The sequence below is a fragment of the Apis laboriosa genome, unplaced genomic scaffold, assembly GCF_014066325.1.
Source record: "Apis laboriosa isolate Shangri-la unplaced genomic scaffold, ASM1406632v1 scaffold12_cov154, whole genome shotgun sequence".
In the NCBI taxonomy this organism is placed as follows: Eukaryota; Metazoa; Arthropoda; class Insecta; order Hymenoptera; family Apidae; genus Apis; species Apis laboriosa.
In genome coordinates, this window is record NW_025221207.1 from 1,255,519 (window position 1) to 1,278,435 (window position 22,917).

The 22,917-nt window shown below is 24.2% G+C and overlaps 4 protein-coding genes across 7 annotated transcripts; 2 read left to right on the plus strand and 2 right to left on the minus strand.

Annotated features, from left to right (window-relative positions):
• Window positions 1-8,288: 8,288 nt before the first annotated feature.
• LOC122720447 lies at window positions 8,289-9,915 on the plus strand. The gene is made up of 7 exons (XM_043947188.1): window positions 8,289-8,412; window positions 8,485-8,671; window positions 8,764-8,892; window positions 8,956-9,141; window positions 9,225-9,489; window positions 9,583-9,769; window positions 9,842-9,915. Exons 1-7 carry the CDS (start codon window positions 8,289-8,291, stop codon window positions 9,913-9,915), a joined length of 1,152 nt encoding a protein of 383 aa, XP_043803123.1.
• An 83-nt stretch (window positions 9,916-9,998) lies between these two features.
• Window positions 9,999-10,517, minus strand: LOC122720449 (coiled-coil-helix-coiled-coil-helix domain-containing protein 1). Its single transcript, XM_043947189.1, has 2 exons — window positions 10,382-10,517; window positions 9,999-10,270 (listed from the first exon to the last, which is right to left on the minus strand). Exons 1-2 carry the CDS (start codon window positions 10,515-10,517, stop codon window positions 10,038-10,040), a joined length of 369 nt encoding a protein of 122 aa, XP_043803124.1. The 3' UTR covers window positions 9,999-10,037.
• Window positions 10,518-11,122: 605 nt separating this feature from the next.
• Window positions 11,123-18,940, plus strand: LOC122720379 (glucose-6-phosphate 1-dehydrogenase). Of its 3 annotated transcripts, none has more exons than XM_043947052.1 (7): window positions 11,123-11,330; window positions 15,622-15,746; window positions 15,841-16,208; window positions 16,294-16,892; window positions 17,004-17,209; window positions 17,285-17,445; window positions 17,516-18,940. In XM_043947052.1, exons 1-7 carry the CDS (start codon window positions 11,315-11,317, stop codon window positions 17,604-17,606), a joined length of 1,566 nt encoding a protein of 521 aa, XP_043802987.1. In that variant the 5' UTR covers window positions 11,123-11,314; the 3' UTR covers window positions 17,607-18,940. The 3 variants fall into 3 exon arrangements, with proteins under 3 accessions (XP_043802987.1, XP_043802989.1, XP_043802990.1); XM_043947054.1 differs by lacking the exon at window positions 11,123-11,330 and adding an exon at window positions 13,956-14,155; XM_043947055.1 differs by lacking the exon at window positions 11,123-11,330 and adding an exon at window positions 15,236-15,256.
• A 133-nt stretch (window positions 18,941-19,073) lies between these two features.
• LOC122720378 (striatin-interacting protein 1) lies at window positions 19,074-22,769 on the minus strand. 2 transcript variants are annotated; one of them, XM_043947050.1, is made up of 11 exons: window positions 22,577-22,769; window positions 22,142-22,258; window positions 21,791-22,074; window positions 21,224-21,716; window positions 20,935-21,148; window positions 20,695-20,849; window positions 20,376-20,620; window positions 20,008-20,235; window positions 19,753-19,924; window positions 19,467-19,671; window positions 19,074-19,339 (listed from the first exon to the last, which is right to left on the minus strand). In XM_043947050.1, exons 1-11 carry the CDS (start codon window positions 22,661-22,663, stop codon window positions 19,074-19,076), a joined length of 2,466 nt encoding a protein of 821 aa, XP_043802985.1. In that variant the 5' UTR covers window positions 22,664-22,769. The 2 variants fall into 2 exon arrangements, with proteins under 2 accessions (XP_043802985.1, XP_043802986.1); XM_043947051.1 differs by having other exon boundaries at window positions 22,360-22,677.
• Window positions 22,770-22,917: the final 148 nt, after the last annotated feature.

A 22,917-nucleotide genomic window follows, 5' to 3' on the forward strand; every position in this document is an offset into this window, starting at 1 on the left:
AAAAAAAAAAAAAAAAAAAACTGTGTGTGCTTTGATAAATCGCAACGATGCAGAGTGAGATCGCGTGATGAACAAGGATGAAATCAGGAAAATTGTTATATATTTCTCAACTGCTTTTTACTACAATTGCGTGATAACGACGAGTAAAAGTCACTGTTTACCACTGTTGAATCACAACGAAGCGGAGTAAATAAGGAGAAAAATCAGAAACAAAAGTGAAAACTACGCGACTTTCTTTGTATAGAAACGAAAATGATAATTGATCGTGTGCTACACGAAAGAAACACAAGAAACAGAACATAATGACGATTTATAGTATCCGTTTATAGAAAGATCGAAGATTGATTGTATCCATTCAAAATGCGAGAAAAATATTATCACATTGATGTATGTGAGCGACAATGATCGTGTTAATACTTTTATTATGCGTCTGTGTGATAATGCGTATGTGATACGCGTGTTAAAAAGTATGCTCTCGATGCACGATAGATATAATATGTACGTTTATATATGTATAAACACACCTACATACGTGCAATGTACAATACCGAACAGTAGTATCAAGGTATATATTTTAATATGCACATTGAAGGAAAGTTGTTTGATTTATAAAACAGGGTCGAAGCAACGACATCCTGTCCAGATTGTCGTTAATAAAAAAAACATATTTATCAGTCACGAATCTCTGTATAAATCGAAAAATTGTTAATCCCTAGTCTGTTCGAGTGTTTGTCTCTGAATTATTCAAAAACAAAGACGAATATTTCATAAACCGTTATTGAGAACAATCAAATATATCCTGGTTGAAACGAGGCAATAGAAACGTTCGAATATATCGAGCATATTTCAACTTTACCTTCATGTTTGTACACTGTGCTATCCGATATTAAATGGTAAAAACGAACATCAACGAAAATGATAAATTATAGAGGGAAAGAGAAAGAAGAGAGAAAGCACGTAACAAAGAATCTTGTCGAGATTGATATATATATATCGAAAAATAATATTACCAGTTAACTGCCGAAATCCATTCTTCGAAATTTTTATATAATTCTACTAATTTTTAATTAACTTTCAATTTATACGATTGATTTAATTTAATTTATGAAATTTTTATTTTCTTTATTTCAAGATTATGAATGAACGTTGTAAAATTTATACAAATTTGTTTTTCTCGTTCACATTTAAGGATCGTGACAGCTAATTGGTTGATAATAAAATAAATATATATATATTTGTATATTTATAAATTATATATAGTACGATAATTAGGAACTTACCGAATTAATTTTCGAGATTGCGAATTTATCGAACCGATTATCGCGGCGTGGTGGCACCAAGTTCGTTGAACGCGGCTGCCTCGTTCCGTGACCTTCCCTCTTTCCGATCTCGCCATTCCGGTGAATCTCGATGCCTTTTCTCTTTTTCCTCTCTTTCTCCCTTTCGTTTCACCGGTTGTCATCGTTTGAAAAATGAAACACGATTGGAAATCTTACGATCCGTCTTACTCCGCTTCTAATACTCGTCATCATCATCATCATCATCATCATCATCATCATCATAATCATGCCATTTTCATCATCGTCCTCGCTATCGCCGTCATGTTCGAGCGTAATCTTGATTTTCCTTAAAAAAAAATCGAACAATGGCCAATCACGGCGGCGAAACAACGCTCGTCAGGTGAAAATTCGTGTCGTTTTAGCGATCCGTATGAAATACGCGCCCAAATTGCACGGATTCGAGGAAGTAATAATGATTTATAATCGTTAAGCGAATAGTGGTAATCGATAATAATAATAGATAAGGGACGAGTGGAACAGGAGATTAGCGTTAATCTAATCGAATTTGCACGAAAAGACGAAACGAATAGCGAAAAGAAGAAGAAAAAAAAGGAAAGAAAAAAGTAACGGGAAATAAGCGAAAAAAAAAGAATGAAAATCGGGTAGATTCGTAGATTGTTCCGCCTATGTTCTCTTTCTTTGTGTCTTCTTTTAATTTTGTATTCTTTTTTTTTTTTTTTATTTTATTTTATCCTTTTTTTTTTTTTTTACTTAGTGACGAGAACGATGTGTTTCGATGTGTATTTATTTTAGCCCGCAACTCTCTTCCGGAGGGAACGACCAATTGATCATGCGCCGTAGCGTATCACGACTTTTATTTCGCGTCCAACGAAGCGTGCATTTTTATTCGTTGTGAAACGTTGCCTTTCGCCGCCACTGTGTGTTTTATTGGCCGAACAATCACGTGTCGAATTCGCTCCCGAAGAATCGAGTTGATTTCCACGATAATAATTAAACGATTAGTCTAAGATCTGTCGCAAAAATAAAAGTAAAAAGAAGAGAAAGAGAAGAAAAGAATAGAAGGGAGGAGGAAAAAAGAGAGAAAGAGAATCGAGACACAAAAATCCTGGCGGATTTCCCAAATCTCGACCGTAACCACGGTTGAATTAATCCGTTTGCGAAAAAGCTTTTTGGCCTCGTAAACAAATCGTTTTCATACGAAACACGGATAGCGACTCGTATTTTATCGATACGCAATTGATTTTTAATCTCGATATAAGTGTAAATGAAATCGATATCGGATGTGTATCTCGTCTTCTGTTTCTCTCGTTGATTTTTTTATTTTTTATTTCATGTTTGAAAGCACGCGATGATCAATGTACGAAGCGATCGTGTTACGGCTCGATAAAACACATAGTTCGCGAAGGTAAGATTGATAGTCATATAAACGAAGCGTTTGTATCTGAAAAGAAGAAAAGAACAAAAGAAATGATAAAAAATAGAAAAAAAATAAACGATCGAAAATAAGCATAGTGCCGTTAGAATTTCGTGAAAGAATATTATACCCGGAAAACGTTTGTACAATAAAAATGAACAATACTCTGTACAAAATATATATACACGTACACTCACGACATATGCATATGTATAAATATTATCTCCGATTTAACGATGTTCTTTTCGCACGCGTACGTTTCTGCACGCACTTTTAATCCTTGTATCCGCGCATCGTCTTCTGGAAATGGTATCATTCGTTCCACGATAATATGCATTTTGTATTATCGTTCATTTTTAGTCAACTACCCGCTTAAGGCCTTTTCTATAGTTTTTAATTAAGTAAACTCGCTGCGAATGCGCCATCGCAATTTTTTTCGATCATGCGCCGCTGCAACAGAGAGAGAGAGAGAACAAAATTTTTTTAAAAAAATAAATGAATGGAAGAAAGAACGAGCGTGTATGTGTATATGTGTGCATGAGAAATATAAAAGAAGAATAATAAACGTCTTTCACGCGCAATGATATTTTAGCCTATCATCGTTCATGCATCAATTGTATCATATATGTAATCTCTCGATTCGTGCATTTTCATCATTGCGTTCATATACTTAATTTTAATTGAATCGATATCTATGATCGTCTTGTATTTGATTGTGTACCTCGATTTGTATATATATATACATATATAAAGAAAGAAAGAAAAAAAATTAAAAAAAAAAGTGAAATAAGAAATGAATTGTCCCCATGAACGGTGGACGATTTAAAATGAAAAGTGACTGACTTTAGTACCTTTACGATTACAACACCCTTTATAATTATCTACTATCATTATTTTTTTTGTCGAGAACAATAATTGTCGTTTGCAATTCATAGTTTGGTTGCAGCGGCAGCTTGAGATTACCCCCATCGAGTTACTGCACGCTTTTATACATCTTTTATCTCGCGAGAATGTGTGTTTCCATATCATAATTTTTTTTTTTTTTTATTTTCATTCATTCTCTCTCCCTCTTACTCTGGCATATAATTAACAGCATTAAGTTTCGTAGGATAAAACATGATTTCTTAAGCGACAATGCAAACTTTTGATCTCTAACACGCGCGCATGTTATAATAATATGCATATGATGCGCGCGTAAACATACGTGTAAGTAAAATACGTAAATTAGTAAACGAAATGCGAAAAATCATGCTCGTGTTGCGTCCATCATCTCCTTATTGATAATCGCCCCTTTTCTTTGTGTTTGCCTGTTCCCTGGAAACAAACGAATAGGGATCGAACTATCATGTCGTTGTACATCTTCTTACGGATTACACTCTATACAGGGTGTTAATATGTTCATGGAACATCTTTGAAGTATTGATTCAAGAACTAAAAAAACAAACACAAAAATTAATAAAAGATATCTGTTGAACCTTTTTTATAGAATTCTAAGTAATATTTGTCTTAAATGAAGTAAGATGAAAGTAAAATAAAATGATAGATGAAGATATCTTACTTTCTGTCTCTTTCCATTATTTTTACATTCTTTTATATTTTATTCCGCGGATCCACGGAAAACTTGGTATTGAATTTGCAATGTTTTAAATCTATCATAATCTATAAGAAAATATAATAATATCTATAAGAAAATTTTTTGACTGATTATTCGTTATGCGTTTTGGACGCCATTTGTAAAATGTGTTTGTAAAAATAATAGATAAATGCTGATATACATTACCAAAGTTGTGTATGTATAGATAAAATTCAATATATTATATTAAAAGTTTTTTATTAATATCTCAAAAATTAATAAAGATCTAAGTCAAAATTTTAATTTGTTTACACCCCAAAAGGGGAAACCGTACTTATTATTTATAACCGTACTACACTTATTATTTATAACTTAATAAATAAGATTCAATTAATAACTTTTATGTTTGTTTAATTTCTAGAGTTAATCCTCTAAAGATTGTTTCATATATAACATCCTGTATATATAAATATATATAAAAATATATATAAATGGTACGATTCGAGCATTTACAATGATTCGACGTGTAAATGCTATACACACGGTGATATACATGGAATACAATCGATAATACGCGTATATATTATAACGGGGCACAGAATGTAATTACGTTACGTCGGAAAACCCTTGGTAATTTCCGATACATAAGCGTGATTGTAACGCGTTCTTGTCACAAGTCAAAAAAACGAGAAACTGATTTTTTAAAGAATTGCTCTGACTTGATTAATAAGAAACGAAATAAACGCTGCTTAAGACAGTTATGAACTGTTGTAACTTCTTTCAATTTTCGATTGAATAGTTTTCAATACAGATACAAAAAAATACATATATGTATACCTAGATATATCCCATTTTTCCTTCCTCTTTCTCTTTTTTTTTTTAATTATATTACAGTATGATCAAAATTTATCGATTTGCTTATTTTGCAACGAAAGAAAAATTGATGGAGATGAATTAACTAAATTTTATAAAGCACTCAATTGTTGAATGAATAAAAAAAAAAAAATAAAATGTCGAAAATTCCATGACATGGAAAGGTAAATGCGAATCGGGCTTTTTGCCAAAACATTAAATCTTCGTGATACGTCATTGATAGAAATTTCCGTCTGAAAATTGGTAGAATTAGTCACACATTAAGATCATGGAAGTCGAAGATTATCATTGAATCCTTTTTTTGTAGTTTAGATAGTTTAAATGAATATTATTAATTAATCAATCATTAAATTATCATTGAATTTAAAATTTTTTCTCATATAAAAGAAAAGTTTCAATTGAAAATTCCAATAAAAATTAAATCAAAATTCACGAATAGATCGAAATAGTGAATTTATCGAATTACAAATGATCCATTTTTTGTGATCACATATAAAGACTAATTAATTAGAATATTGATAAAGTATCTTACTTTATTTCTCGTACAGTTTTTATTAAATGAATTGTTAATCATTGACACTCAACATAGGTCGACATCGATTTTTATTTGCATTTAAGTATGTCACACTTGCGAAACATATTTTTATCCTGATAAAAGAATTCCAATTTAGAATAAATTTGGATTGTAAAAATAGTTTTCATTGTTTTGATGTGAAATCAACGAGAAGATGTCGTAAATCTGGAATAAATCAAATTGCAATTATTTGACAGTGAATGCTTTTCCGAGTTGTATTTATTTTTAATCTCATGATATACAGTTTACAAGAATGACGTCAAGCAAAGTAAGTATGGATGATTTGCTCCTATATACTAAATATAATATATCGATAATATATATAATATATATAAATATAATAGTATATCGATGATTGATAGATCATTCTTTTAATATAATCTAATCAATGTAATATTTTCCTTTCTATTTATAATAGTGTTTAGAAATTTTTATGATTTTAAATCTTAATCTTAATAAAAGATTTTAAATCATTTTAAATCTTACTCTAAATGTTTTATTCAATTAATATTTTTTATATATATATATTTTTTAGTTTATATATATTTACTTTAAATGTACAAATTATATACAGTTAAATTATATACAGTTTAAATATAATAATTATATACAGTACATACAGTACAATTATATACAATTAGGATGTTTAATATATCATAAAAAAAAATGATATAATTCTAATTTTGCAATCAAATTTTTTTTGCTGAATATCTCTTTAATATCAAAGAAGTGTTTATAATAATTACGTTGTTATTAAGAAATAATGTTATATAATGTTTTTAAAAATTATTTATATTAATATGATATTCTTGTAATATATAAGGTTATATATTCAAATTTTTTCTAAGAAAATTTATGTATTATAAATCTATATATTATAAAACCACTGATAAGAAATACATTCCTATATTCCTATGTTCCTAAATAATTATTATAAATTTGTAAATAGAGAGTTTAAATCAATTAAGTTATTTTATTTTAAGAATTAACTTAATTATCAGAAATGAAATGTTGAAAACTAATTTTTTTTCTCAGTAAATATTATTCAAAGAATGATCTCGATATTAATATTTTGATACTCGTTGAAAGATAAATTGGTTTTTAAAACTTAAAAGAAAAAATCGAACCTGTATCACTCTTGTTTCGATTGCGACCATTTATTCTCGGTTTGTCCAAATTCAATGATAGAAGATATTGGCCGATTGCCAAAGCGCTTCTGTAGTTTTTCAAGCTTCTTGGGAACTATTCAAGACAATGAAGGAAACCTTTTTGATAATTCTTCATAGAATTGAATATATGAAAGAGGAATCAAATACATTTTAATCTTTGTAAAATAATTAATAATTTTTTTCTTTCTCTCTCTTTTTTCTTTTTATATGATACTTTATAATATCATTTAAAATATCTCGTAGTATCTTAAATTTAAAATTTTATAATAACTATGATTATACATATATCTTGTTATCCTTAATATTCGTATATCTGATATTAAAATTAAATATATACATATTAACATATAAGATTTAAACGCAATAAAATAAGAAATATATATTAATATTTGAAATCGATGTTATATGATAGTCTACTTGGTGGCGCACTAATCGAAAACTTCATCATCATGTTGTTGAATATTCTATGACAAACATGAAACAAAATTATATTTGAATAATTTATGATTTTATGAAAATTAAATATTTTCTCATATATTTAAATGATTTTGATTTTAGATAAAAAACATATTTAATAATATGAAATATTTTTATTTTACTTTACAATTGTAAATTTTGATTTATTTAATTTGTTTTTAATTTTTTATCAAGTAATTATAAATATAAAAATAAAAGTTTCTAACTATAATATTAGTTATAATTAAATCATGAATTTATATTATTCGAATATGTGACTTGAAATCATTAATTTTTATATGAAGTTTGCAGTAAGAAATTTGAAATTTGAACTAAGAAATTGTCTTACTATAAAATCATTATTCATGGCGAAGAAATTTATTAGCAAATTTTGATTGTTATGATTTTATAGTATGACTATTTAAAGATTTATAAATTTATTTATAAATTTTAGAGATTTTAAATAATGATAATGTTTAAAAAATATTAGTATATATAAAGAGAGTTTGTTTACATATATTATTTTTTTGGCCATCATAAAACTTTGTTAAAAATATTTGAAAAAGCGCCTTAATATTTTAAATCGTTACATATTAAAAAGTTTATTTTCAACATTCAATTCTTATAATATAGTAGCAAATATATTTTTGAAATTTTGCATTTGTTAAAAAAGTTTGATATTTTATAAAGTGAATTTTTATTTTTTTTTATTAATGAATATGCATCAAAAAACTAGTATATAGTAATTTATAGTAATTTAATATTTGACTAATAAATTGTAAATGTAAATTTAAATTTTTGAACATTATATATGAATTAAACAAATTACTTATATATTGATATAAAAAAGTACTAATATAAATAGTTTATTTATTATAATGCATACATGAAATAAATTTAAAAAACAAATTTAAATTTAACATACATTATGTTAATAATAAAAATATATAATTTAAATATATTTTTATTTTTTTCTATTCCTTATTTATTTGCCATTGATGGAAGTATAATATTAAAAGAATTGGGAGAAAAACAATATCATTTAATTAAAGGTATATATTATTTAATTACATAAATAAAAATATAATAAATTTTATATTTTATATTTGTGTTTATATATATAGCAAAATCATCCTTATCTCAACATGGAATTTGTTGGCAAAATGCTATTAAAACAATAAAAATTGATTGTAATAAATTAAATGATCAAGAACATTCTCTTCTTGCCTTAAAATTAACAAATTGTTTTTTAAAAGATAGTGGACATGAGACATATGATTGTTATCTTATTAATTCAGAATATCAACGCAGGTAAATATAATAATGTAAACTAAATAAAATATAATAATAATATAAATCAATTTTATTATATTTAATAATTTTTGTATTTATTATTTTTATAGAAATTGTATTAATAATATGTCAGATAGAGCATTTAATGTATATAATGAATTTTATATACATACTATGCACATGTGTTTTTATTTAAATTATGAAGCTTGGCAAGTTCAAACTGACAACATGGTTAAACAGTAAATTCTTTTATATATAATTATTAAAAATTTTTTGAAGAAATTAATAATAATTTTTTACAGATTATATCATGTTTCTTCTCGAATGAAAGAACAATTATTAGAAGCTACAGAAATGCAAGAAATTATACTTGATAATCAAAAACAGAGTCTACAAATGCAAAATAAACTTTTAAATCATGGAAAAGAACTTGGTATTGTATTAAAATCTTCTTCTGAAAGTGTTAATAATTTAGTTAAAGATTTCAAGTGAGTATATAAAATTTTTTTTATTATAATTTTATATATAATCTTATTATAAGATAATTAAAAAATAATATTATTGATTACAGAGAATCTGCAAAAGATCAAAAAGAATTATTGTATGAAATCTTCTCATACTTTCGTTCTTTTCAAAATTGGATTGTTGGAGAAGTTTCTTGGTTTCAATCAATTATTTATTACATAATTAGTTGTATTTTATGTGCATTATTTAGTTCTTCTAAAAAAACTGTAGATGCAAGAATCACTCTTTTTTCAATTTTAAGTTTGAATATAATAGTAGAACGAATGTTGGTTCAATATTATAATAATATGCATTATTCCAATGACAATCAGGTAATATAGAATTAGATTTTTAAAATAGTTGATATTAAATAGTTGATATTAAAAAATTACATAAAAATAAATGATTTTTATTTTTTAATTTAGAACTATTTATTAAATACAATATGGATATGTAGAAAAGTAGTTCTTACTCTTTGTGCCATTACATTATTTTGTACATATTATTATTATAAAGATGAACAAATAGAAAATAATAAAGCATTAAAACGTATTGAACATCAATTAAACACTATACAAGAAGTTACGTCTATTTCTACTAAATATCCAATTCGTAAGTATTATAATTTTTTATAATTGATATTGTAAAAAAAAATTTATTAGAATTAATTTTATTCATGCACAGGTTATTCTACACGATTAAGAATGAAGCATTTACAAGCACAGGTTAAACAGATTGATAATGAAATTCTTTCATAATATAATATTTTATTTCATATTATTAATTCATTATAATAATAGTATGAATTTTATTAATGATAATAATAATGTAACAATAAAAATATTTTTTATATAATATTCTAATATTTTATTCAAAATTATTAAACATTTGGATACATACGTAAAAGATATGTTATTTGTTTATTTGTAAGTATTTTACTATCAGGATCAGGAACATCAATTTCTCGTAATTTCTTTTGTATAACTGAATTCTTCAAATACTTTTTATAACAATCATTTAAATTTTGTGCAAACTTCTCACATATTTTATCATTAAACGTATTTTCTTTCCAACATCCAAATAAAAGTGACATTTCAAATAAACATTTATTTTCTGAAATATTTATATACAAATATATTTAATTATTAAATCTCTTAATAATATTTTTCTTATAAAAAATTTGTATTGTAATAAAATATTATATTGTAAAATATATCATTTTACCTATCATATTTTTTGAACTTCCTTTAACTGAATTTTTTAAACATAAAGGTACAATTTCTTTAAATGGTACTTTTTTTTCATTTTGAGGTGCTCTTGCATGATGTCTACTTTTAAAATATATTATATTCAATCTCATTTTCTATAAACAAAAATATATATAAATTTTAAAAAGTATTAAACAATATATATGAGGTTAAGAAACTTGAAATTAAAATTTTTACTAAATCTATTAATTAATTTTTAATATCTTTTTATAAAATATTATATTTAAAATATTAGATAAATTTTATAAAAAAATATTTTTTAACTAATTATTTCATTTAAGCAAATATGTACCTTTGATATTATTTATTTCAAAAAGGTATGTTTAGTAATAGATGGCGCTAAAATTACTGAAGATTAATAAATAAATTTAATAATTAAAAATCATTGATAGTAAAATTTATTGTTAGACTTATTTTTATTATTATAAATATATATTACAAATATTGTATTTTTTTAGTACGATTAATTATATTGTATATAATTATATAAATATATGTTGAAATTAAAAATGTATAAAAAGTTTAATGAGATTTAATAATTAAGAAATAATTAAAAAATTTATTCTAAGATTAATATTTTCTACCATTTGAAAAAAATATAAATTATATTTATATAGTAAGCAAAAATGATAGTAACATGAGATGGACCAAAATGAGGGATAGCGGGGAACGCCAAGAAATGAGATCTTCGCGAAGAGAATTTTAAAATACCAGTTGATCAGTTCACGTGTAAACCATCGCATAATGTTTTCCAGTGTAACCTTCATTTCGTGAAAGAGTTACATAGTCATTTTGATAGTATATATTTCCTATAGTACACAAGAGAACATTTGTGAAATATTTTTATATTTTTATTTTATAATATTTTTCAAATCTTTTAATATTTATAATGGAGAAAGTAAGAAGTAAGTCTTTTATTTTTATTTATATATTATAGGTTAAATTATACTTTATTTATTTAATTTATAACATTTTTAGTTAATTTTTTTTTCAAAATTTTTGCAGTTTATTTTTATTAGGTTGTTGATTCGTAATATTTTGAATACATTTTTTTTACCAAACTGTTTTGCATTATTTTTTTTCGAATAATATATTTGCATAATATATTATAAAATCTTTTATGATAGATATTTTATTTTTATATTATATGATAAAAAATAATTGAAAAAAAATGAATAACTATTTCTTTTTGATATATTTATAAGCAAATCATTTTATTACGTATTATATTTTATATAATGCTGATTTTTCTGTTTCATTTTTATATTATTATTAAAATATTATTAGTATTAAATGCATATTAATATTAAACAATTATTGCAACAAATATTTAAAAAGAATGTGTTTTTTTAGCGTGTTACAATTTATATTTATATGAGTCATTGTAAAGCGAAATGAAAAAGTAGGTCTGTAATATCAGTTTGGCATTGGAAATGTTGCATAAATGGTAGTACGATTTAAACTTGAATATACATTCACTTTTTAAATTATTTCATATATATATATATATATGTATTTTATAATATAATAATTTATAATAAAAATGAAATATTTAAGAAGAAATCGATTTAGAAAAATTTATTAGATCACAAATGAAAAATATTAAATAATTTAATAATGAAATTATATATATTTGTGATTGTATTAAACCATCATAACATGTTATGAATCGCGCGATTTTATTATCATGTGTTTGCTGTTGATAAATGCACGAAAAAACTTATCAATTACATATATTTTAGATTAAAATAAAATTTTAAATTATTTTAAAATTAAATTAATATTTTAGATTAAAATAAAATTTATGTTTAGTATATATTCTTTTTATTAAAAATATATCATTTTCATATGTTTATAAAATAAAAGTCTTATTGACAATATATTTTATTGTTTAATATTTTTTATAACTTATTTAGATCATAATAAAACTATTGAAAAATAATAAATAAAATACAATACACAATCTTCGATATATCATAATATACATTTGATTATTATTTTATATTGTGGTAATATAAGAAAAACATTAACATAAAGAAAATTTTACTATTGTTATATGATGAAAAGATAATTCACAATTATTGTTAAGAATTTAATAGAAAAATATATAAAATTTAAAATATGATTTATTATTATTATTATTATATTTTATTTCAGTATTTAAATATAATTTTTTTTCTCGTTTATATTTCTTTAATCCGAATATTACCTATTTTATTTACTATTATAAATTTGTAATTTATTTACTATTATATTTATGTATGCTTCGAGTGCATATAGTTATAATTTTAATGAAATTAATACAAATTAAAATACTCATTATCATATCTATAATTAAAGATCAAATTTTTATTATTGTTTTGATTTATTGAAATATTTATTGATACATAAATTATATTTTTTTTAGTTAGAAATCAATATTTCAATAAATTTTATTAGAATTTCTTATTTTATTCAAAGATTAACATCGGACGACAACAAGTTACGAATCACTTTTTATTTGCGAAGTCATTAGTTCTCACACTTATGCATTCACACATGTAACTATTTTATGTTGCATGCGTACATAATATATATATATTTTATTATATTAATTATAAATTAATGTTATAAAAGATGTATTGAATATATTTTAACAACTATTTTAACTATTAACAACAACTTTAGAAACATAATATACAACTAAGAAATAAATTTTTATGATAATTTTTATAAAATTTTAAATTTATAAAAAAAAATAAATTAAAAGAATGAAAAAGATTAAAAGATTTCAAGATTAAATTTTTGACTTATTTTATATTTTATTCAAGATAAACATATGTATCTTAATATTCGTTATTAATTGAATAATTAGTCTTTGTCTACTTTAAATCGACGTGACCTTGACCATCAAAGACAACACGTCGTTGCCTTCACTACCTGCTCAACAAATAATATGAACTAGCAGAATATTTAAATAGCTGTTTCTTACTAATCTTAATTCAGTTTCTAATATGTCTTCGAGATTGATTGTATTTCGAAAAAAAGTATAAATGTATATATTAAAATTAAGTTAATTAAAAATATTCATCATTATTATTAAAACTATTAAATAAATAAACTTACCATAATATAAAATTTATAGAATAAAAAAGAAATTTAGTGTAACAAGAAAATAGGAATATTAACATAATTACGTAATCGTACATTGACAATATATCGTGTTTTTACAAGTTACATTTATACTTATTCCTTATAATTATATATAAAAATAGATAAAGAATAAAATTTTTATTGAAATAATTCTTAATAAATAATTTCCTTAAACATAAAATATAGGTTAAAATAAATACATAATTTAAAAGAAAAGATCAAACAAGATTGAATATTTTTCATTAAGAAATAACAATAAGTGAAATAATCACATAATCATATAATAATCGTGTATTTTGAAACATATATAAATATATATATATATATTGAAAAAAAATATAATACGTTAAAAAGAAAAAGAAGAAATTTACAAATATCCTTGGATTTTTCAAGTATATTTATATTTCAAAATCATATGTGTATCTTCCTGAGACTGTGAAATAGTCATCGCATCGATCGTCATAATTAGTCTGAGTCAAACAGTTGAACTGATCGGTAGGTTTTTGGCGGTCGTTTTAGTTTTCCATCGGATCACATTTCCGGAAAAAATTTTGGTTTTCTGTGATAAATATCATTCAAAAATTTATTACCATGATAAGTAAGTTTTTTTAAAATGTGTTTATATTATTTTTTCTATTTTTTTTATTTTTTTTTTATTATCAGTGCATTTTTTATGAAGTGTATTAAAATGTGATTTATAAAAAGATAAGTGATAAATAAAAAATTGTTTATACGATAAAAGAATTTTATATATTAAAAAAAAAAACAAAACATAATACATGTTTAAAAAAAAATATTATTTATTTTTCAGTTTGTTATCTAATTATTAATTTATCTCTTTCTCTGCAATATAAGTTAATAAGCTACTACGTTCGAAATTTGTACTTTAACTGAATCTTTAATTAAGATTATATAAAAAAATTTTATGCGTAATTTATATTGAATTTTTAAAATATTTAGTTTTTTATTGTTTAATGTGATAGTTTTTTCTTCATTTTGTTTTTTAATATTTTTATCAATGTAACTAATAATATTTTAAATTTTAATAGTAATTATAGTAATACATTCGGGCGTTTTTTATATTATACTTGATAATACCTTTGACGATATGAATAATTTTTTGTTATATAAGATTTGTGGAAACTAGTTTGAATAATAAATGCATATTGCTAAATACACACATTCGGTATAAATTTTTTATGTTTAATGACATCAATACAATGTTAAATTTAATTTAATATTGCATTTTTATCTTTTTATTTATTCGCGTTTCTTTTAATATTTGATTAAATCAAGAAATTTAAAAAAAAAAATAAAAATATCTTTTATATGATTCTTTATATGAATATGATGAATTTCGATTGCTTGATTTTTTTCTATTATCTTAAATCTTTGTTATATAATTATTTTAACATGTTTAATAACTTATCGCATGATTTATTTTAAACTTATCTAAGATTTAAAAGATTTAAAAAAGAAAAAGATTAAAGATTTAAAAATATTTGAAGAAAGATAAAGAGATTTTATTTGATAAAATTTAAAAAAAACAAGATAGTTTTCTTTTAAAATCGAATAGTGTAGATGTACAACGTAGTTTGTAATTAAAATTCATTTAAATTTCTATTTATGTATTTAATTGATTAATTCATGATAGGAAATACATCAATTTCTATTCAACGAATCATTCGAAAGTGACTTTGTACTTTCAATTTTATTCTTCATTCGTAAATTTATATATTATAATATTCCTAATTTTTCTATATTTATATTTATATTTTGAATTCAATCTTATGCGATTCTTAAATTCATTTTTTTTCTTTTTATAAAATTAGATTAAAAATTTCACTAGAAAAGATTTTTCTTTTATTATTTTATCTTGAAAATAAATATTTCTCTAGTTAAATTTAATGTTTCTTAATAAAGATGCGTTATTAAATGTACAAAGTTTAAATTAATTTTCACACGTTTAAATTCATTGACTATAAATAATATAAAATAAACAAATAATAATTTTCTAAATTATTTTAATATGAATAATTTTAAAATAATCCTTTTGTGTCTTAGAAACGTCCACTGAAGAGAGTCTGCACTTCATCAGACAGTCGCTGAAATCGAAAGAAATGGATCATCTCGAAGGAATTCATTTTGATCGAAATTATCCTCATGTGTTTGTAACACTTGGAGCTTCTGTATGTAAAATTTTATTTTATTTTTTTTTTCTATAACTATCAAAATCAAATGTTAAATAGCTTTAATCGATAAATTTAATCGATAAATCTTTAGGGTGACTTAGCAAAGAAAAAAATCTATCCAACGCTATGGTGGTTGTTTAGGGATAATCTTTTACCAAAAACTACCACATTTTTTGGTTACGCACGTACAAATATGTCTGTGAACCAATTACGAGCAAAATGTCATCCATATATGAAAGTAAAATCGGATGAAGAGAAAAAGTATGAAGAATTTTGGAAATTGAATTACTATATGGCTGGTCAATATGATTCGCAAAAAGGATTCGAAATGTTGAACAATGAATTGAAGAAATACGAGGAAGGCTACAATATTACTAATAGACTATTTTACTTGGCCTTACCACCGAATGTATTTGAAAATGTAACTGTGCACATTAGAAATGTTTGTATGAGTGATAAGTAAGTATTATTACATATTTTAAAATTGTCTTAAAATTTATATTAAGATTAACATCATATATATTAGGTATATTATTTTTTAAAGAGGATGGACCAGAGTAATTATAGAAAAACCATTCGGTCGCGACGCGGCTACGTCACAGATTTTGTCCGATCATCTCGCATCCTTATTCAGAGAAGATCAGATTTATCGTATCGATCATTATTTGGGGAAAGAAATGGTTCAAAATTTAATGACTCTACGATTTGGTAATCGAATATTCAGTCCAACATGGAATAGAGATAATGTGGCCTCTGTACAAATTACATTTAAAGAACCATTTGGTACGCAAGGAAGAGGTGGCTATTTCGATGAATTTGGTATCATTAGGGACGTCATGCAGAATCATTTATTACAAATTTTGTCATTGGTTGCGATGGAGAAGCCAGCGTCTTGTCATCCGGATGATATACGAGATGAAAAGGTAAAAGTGTTAAAGTGCATAAAGACTTTGACGCTGGACGATGTTGTATTAGGTCAATATATTGGTGATCCTGAATCGGATGATCCTGATGCTCGACTTGGCTATTTGGATGATGCTACTGTACCTTCCGGTTCAATTACGCCCACATATTCCCTTGCTGTGTTGAAAATTAATAATGAGCGGTGGGATGGTGTTCCGTTTATCCTCAAATGTGGAAAAGGTAAAATAGATATATTAATATATAAAAAATAATTCTTAATATATATAACTAATTTTATCAATAATATTATTAATAATAATAATATGGAATATACAAGCATATTATTCTCAGCTTTAAACGAACGAAAGGCAGAAGTTAGAATACAATATCAGGATGTTCCTGGCGATATATTTGATGGAAAAGCGAAAAGAAATGAATTGGTAATTAGAGTACAACCAGGTGAAGCATTATATATTAAAATGATGACGAAATCACCTGGTATTACATTCGATATGGAAGAAACAGAATTAGATCTTACATATGGTTCTAGATATAAGGCAAGTTTAGAAGTATTTATGTTTAAGAGTATTTATGAAGTTTAGGAATATTATGTCAACACATTAATTATATAGGATCTAAAACTTCCGGATGCATATGAACGATTAATTTTGGATGTATTTTGTGGCTCGCAAATGCATTTCGTACGTAATGATGAACTTTCGCAAGCATGGAGAATTTTTACGCCCTTGCTTCATCAAATAGAAAACGAAAGAATTAAACCAATTCCCTATAAGTAAGTTACATTTTTAACAATTATTTTTATTTTTTATTTTTTCAAATAATATGTTCTATTAAAAATTTAGATATGGTTCACGAGGACCCAAAGAAGCAGATGAAATGGCAAAAGAAAATAATTTCGCTTATTATGGTTCATACAAATGGGTGAAACCATAAGTAGAATTTTTGTTATGTAATAATGTATAATTCTGTATATATATATACAGAATATATATAGAATATATATATATATATATATATACAGATCACAAAAAATTGTTCCATTAATCATCATCTGTGATTATAACATTCCATATATTTAACACAAAAGTGCCTCAAATTTTGAAATTTTATATTCTGTATAAAATCTAATTTATTAGAAATTTAATTCATTTATTTTTTGAACTAATTTTCAAATGTAAAGTATAATTTACTAATTAAACTATATGCAGATAATATGTGTCATTTTTAGATATTATCTCAGGAAATATAATTTATAGTAAATATAAAGTGTTTTATATATATATATATTATACATATATTTTTATACAACAAATGTAATTTATAGATAACTCCTTAAAAATTTTTTCAACGATTTAAAAATTACAACTTATATGTAGACTATAATTTTATTTACTTTTGACGATTTAAATCACGTCAATCACAAAAAATATCCTATACTGTGAATAAAATAATATAATCATGTGATACTTTGCGCTGAAATTATTTAAATATACATTACAATAAATAAATAAGAGAAAGTTTAATTATTCAGTCTATAATTTATATAATCTATATTTTAAATATTCAGCTATTAAATGAAATAATTCTATGATAGAAAAGCACCATATGAGTGCTTCATAAATTTTTGCATTATGAATTTATATACAACTGATTTCACTATTCATCTTTCTCTTTCTGTCTCATATAAAGAGATTATCTATATGTAACACACAGGTCAAACACGCATTACTGCCACATTTAATAATGAATAAAACATATTTAATGTACAAAATTAGCAAATTTTAAAAAATGCAGTTTAAGTTAAATTAATACATTATACATATTAAGATTTATGTTTGTAAATACCATTGTAGACTGTATCATGATAAATATTATCACTATACAATGACAAGTCACAGTAAAATAGAGTACATATAAAAATTATATAGAATATAGGAAGTTTAAATTGGTATACAATTCGCAGTTCGTTATATTATTAAAAATTAATTTACAGAAACTTATATGAACCATATTTTGAATAAATTTATCCTAGTTTTTCATAATGATTATATATATTCACTTATAACTATAATAGTAATAACATATTGCTATAAGCAATATACATTAAACAAATTAAATACACACAAACAAATGTAAAAAAATTACACATTATGTCATAAACTATTTTTGAAAAATCACTAGTCTCTGTGTTAAATGTTCGTTAGATTAGGACCATTCATTGTTCAATGTATATAAACCAAATATGAATTCAGTTTCCAATGCATCGATATGGCAATGTTTTTTTTGAACACTTCACAATAGTATATAATTTATAAAAACGTCAAAATTTGATCCAGGTCTATGAGTTGACGAAAATACGATTTTAATATATATATATATTATATTACACTTATTAAAAATTTAAATCTCACACGCTTCAGGATCTAATAATTCGTCCCAATTAATACTTCTTTGAAATACTTCTTGTTGTAACCATAATTCATAATGTTGTTTAAATTCATCGCTTAATTCCACATTTACTCCGAGTACCGACGTAACAGAATTATCAACAGGTTCCATATCTTTATCTTTAGGGACATTAGTGTATCGTAGATTATTAAATCGGTCAACACAAGAACGTAATACGCACTCATCTACTTGAAAATCCCAAGGTCGTGCTTCTAAATCTAAATGAAAATAAATTACTTATAACTGTTTATATCAAATACATTTTATATTATATAAGATATATTACATAAGATATTATATATCTTATAAATGATATTTTTTTATTTTTTTATTTTTTATTTTTACCATTTCCATAAGCCCAATCATCATTCAAACGATGTCGAACTTTTGCGTAAATTGCACTGATTGTTTTCATATTAGTTTTTCGCCATTGTCGTCCTAAATATCTGGTTTGCATTTTTAGTAATTTTAAGACATATAATTGCATCATTGCATGTCTGACTTTTAATGTACGTTTTAATATGGGTGCTGATTTAAAAACAATTAACATCTATAAAATAAATAAAAGTTAAAATATTCATAGCAAATAAACAAAATTAATAATAAAAATAATACAAAAAAAAATACAAACCATAATTCTACTATGTTTCCATTTTGTCAATTTATTAAGAATACGTAATAAATTAATGCAAGAAAAAACATTTCTCCATGAACATGGTGAATTGTCTCCAGTTTCAAGATTATCAAGAGATACATCTGGTTGTTCTCCAATAACACACATGGGAAAATCCAAGATAGGAATACTGTAAAAGAAAGTATATATAATATATATATATATTTTCATATAGTTATTTTTTTATTTTTTTTTTTCGAGAATGAAACTTACACGTTTTTAACTTTAATATAAGCTAGAATATTCTGATTTAAAAATTTTAAAACGAGTGGTATGCAATTAGCAAATACTAAATGTTGTGACATGAATTCAAACTGATATATGTGATTTAATTTAAAATGTTTCAATAAAAGAAGTAGTATAGCAGATACAGCTTTAACAATAATTTCTTTATGTCTGTTTATATCAATGGCGAGTTTCATTGATTGAAAAACGGTCATACTGAAAAAAAAAATAAAGATATATAATAATAAAGATAAAGATATTTAATAAATATACAATAAAAAATGATTTTAATATATTATTCCTGTGAATGTTATTATTATGTAAATTCGTAAAATCATGTTTTTCTTAAAACTTACGGCATTTGTCCTGGTAAAACATCAGCCATAATATTAGTACTATCTGTTTTAGCTTTACTAGTAGGTGCAGCTGCTAATAAAATTTTCAGTAATGCAATCATATATTGTGGAACAAATGGTAATATAGCATGATATACAATTTCTGTTGGTGTTTGACGAATTGGAAACCTTGGAGTACTAATAGGATTTCTAAGCATTTGTTCTTCTTTTTGAATTTGGATTTCTGCTAAAGATATATACATATGCTGTAAATATAAAAACAAATATTTTATTGATCTAAATTTTTTAAGTACTAAATATATGAAAGTTTTAGACTTACTCTTTTAAGTGTATTAACACCTTCAAGTATTGGTTGTGGTAAACCTGCCAGACTTTGTCTGTCTCCTTCTAAATTGTAACCAACAAATTTTAATCTTGATACTTCCAGAAAAGTGTCCACATCCTTTTGTCTCACCTTTGGTGTCCATGGTAAACCTTTTGTTGAAAAATGTGTTACTTTGAAATAATATTTTATATTTTTAAATAATAATCATTTTTTAAAATATAATAAAAATATTACTTTTTCCTTTAGTAAGTTGTGGAGTATCAGGTCTTACTTGAGGTTGATTATTTTCATTTTGACAATAAGTTCGTAACTGAGTCAAAACAGTTTGATTCATAAATACATTAGCTTCTCCTTCACCTTCATTGTTTGCAGTATCATTTCCCATTTCTGCACCTTCATATTCCATTTCCAAGCCTGGTTCATCTAATGAACTTTGTTTCATTAAAAACTGAAAATAAGAAGTGTTAAATAATAATTGTAAATTATAAATAAAATTTTTAAGATTTATAAAAATTTAACATACTCGTCGATAAGATCTATGATTCTTTTTTTGATTTTGTGTTTCAATTAAATCTGCTGCACTGACAGGAGGAGAACTAGCTCTCATAGTTTTAGCAACTTCTAAAGTATCTTCCTGTTGTGTATCAAGACCAGCTTCTTCACGATATTGTTTTTTTAATTCTCTCAATGTATCAATTCCACCCAAAGATACCAAAATTAATTTCCACAATAATAAAAGAACTTTTTTCATTGGAAAATGTGGAGCTGCTCCACTGCAAAAATATGTTACCATACCAAGAAGTTTGACTATAAGTAATTCTTCGCCATAAGGATTTATTAAATCTTCTTTAAAAGATTCAACATTATTTTTATAAATACTGTGTTTTAAATTTTTCATTTCTTCTCTCATCACTTCTGTTATAATATATAAAACTGACAAAATTACTCTTAAATCAGTGGAATCGTCAAGGCTAACAGATATTTTTCTCATTGCAGAAGCAGCTCTTCTACTATTACTAAAAATTTAAAAATTTGAATTATAAAAAGATAATAGATCAAATTTTTTTTTTATAAGAAAGAATAAACATACGTAATTTCAATATTAAGAAGTTCAACAAATGTTGGAAAAATTCCAGCCTCATACAATAACATAACATTTTTTCTGGTCCATTCTCGTTGCTCTTCATCAGATTGTACTTCAGCCCAACAACCTTGAGCTAAATACAAAATACATCTTGCTGCCTTCATCCTTAATTGTTTGTTAGAAACCTCTAATTGATCTAATAATTTGTAAATTACAGATTTTTGTTGAGCTTCTGATAAATTTTGCCACCATGGTCTTAATTTATATAATTCCATTTGTTCTTCAAATGCCTAAGAATAAATATATTTCTATTGTATTAATTTTTCGTAAAATAACCATAGAAATGCCTATACTCACTGTAAGGTTAACGTGTAATTCAGATTGTTCTGAATAACTGTATAATTCTGCAATTTCGTTAGCATGCTTGTCTGCATCATCATAAATAAAATCCAAATCCGTAGATTTAGATATTTCCTGAACATAAAACAAAAAAAAATATATATATACAAATGTTACTATTTTTATGTTAGTTATTTCTTGATTTTAACAAAATACCAATTATAATATGTATGTACCATTTTATGAATATTTATTTCAACGATTATTATTCAGAAAAGGATATGAGACGTTATTCACGTATCGTATGATTTGATAAACAGATTTTGACAATCCAGGCATTAATCAGTAGAATACGCTTCTGTCAAAAAGGTTAGAAACGACTTGATCCACGCCGATTACCGTTATTTACTTTTGTCAGGATTTTTGCACTTAGTTGACAAAGCATTTACTCACTTCAGTACTCATAATTCGTTGCTGTAGAACTATTCGGGGAAGATCACGCTTCCCATTTCCATTTGCATCCATCGCTACGTCACGCATTTTCTAATAGTTATTGAAGATGCAGTATGTAATGCATCTCTGACTTAATTTATGAATCGATACTTTTTTTTCGACTACTCGAATCATCTACAAATGTTATTCTATCGATCGATGAGTTTTCTTATCGATTTAAAAAAAAAAATCGATGTGCTATAATGTGTTCGATAATTTTCAATAGTCTTCGGTATATTCAAAATTTTATTAATGAGTACTTAAAATTGTAGCGATATTCCTATACTTTATAAATGTATTAG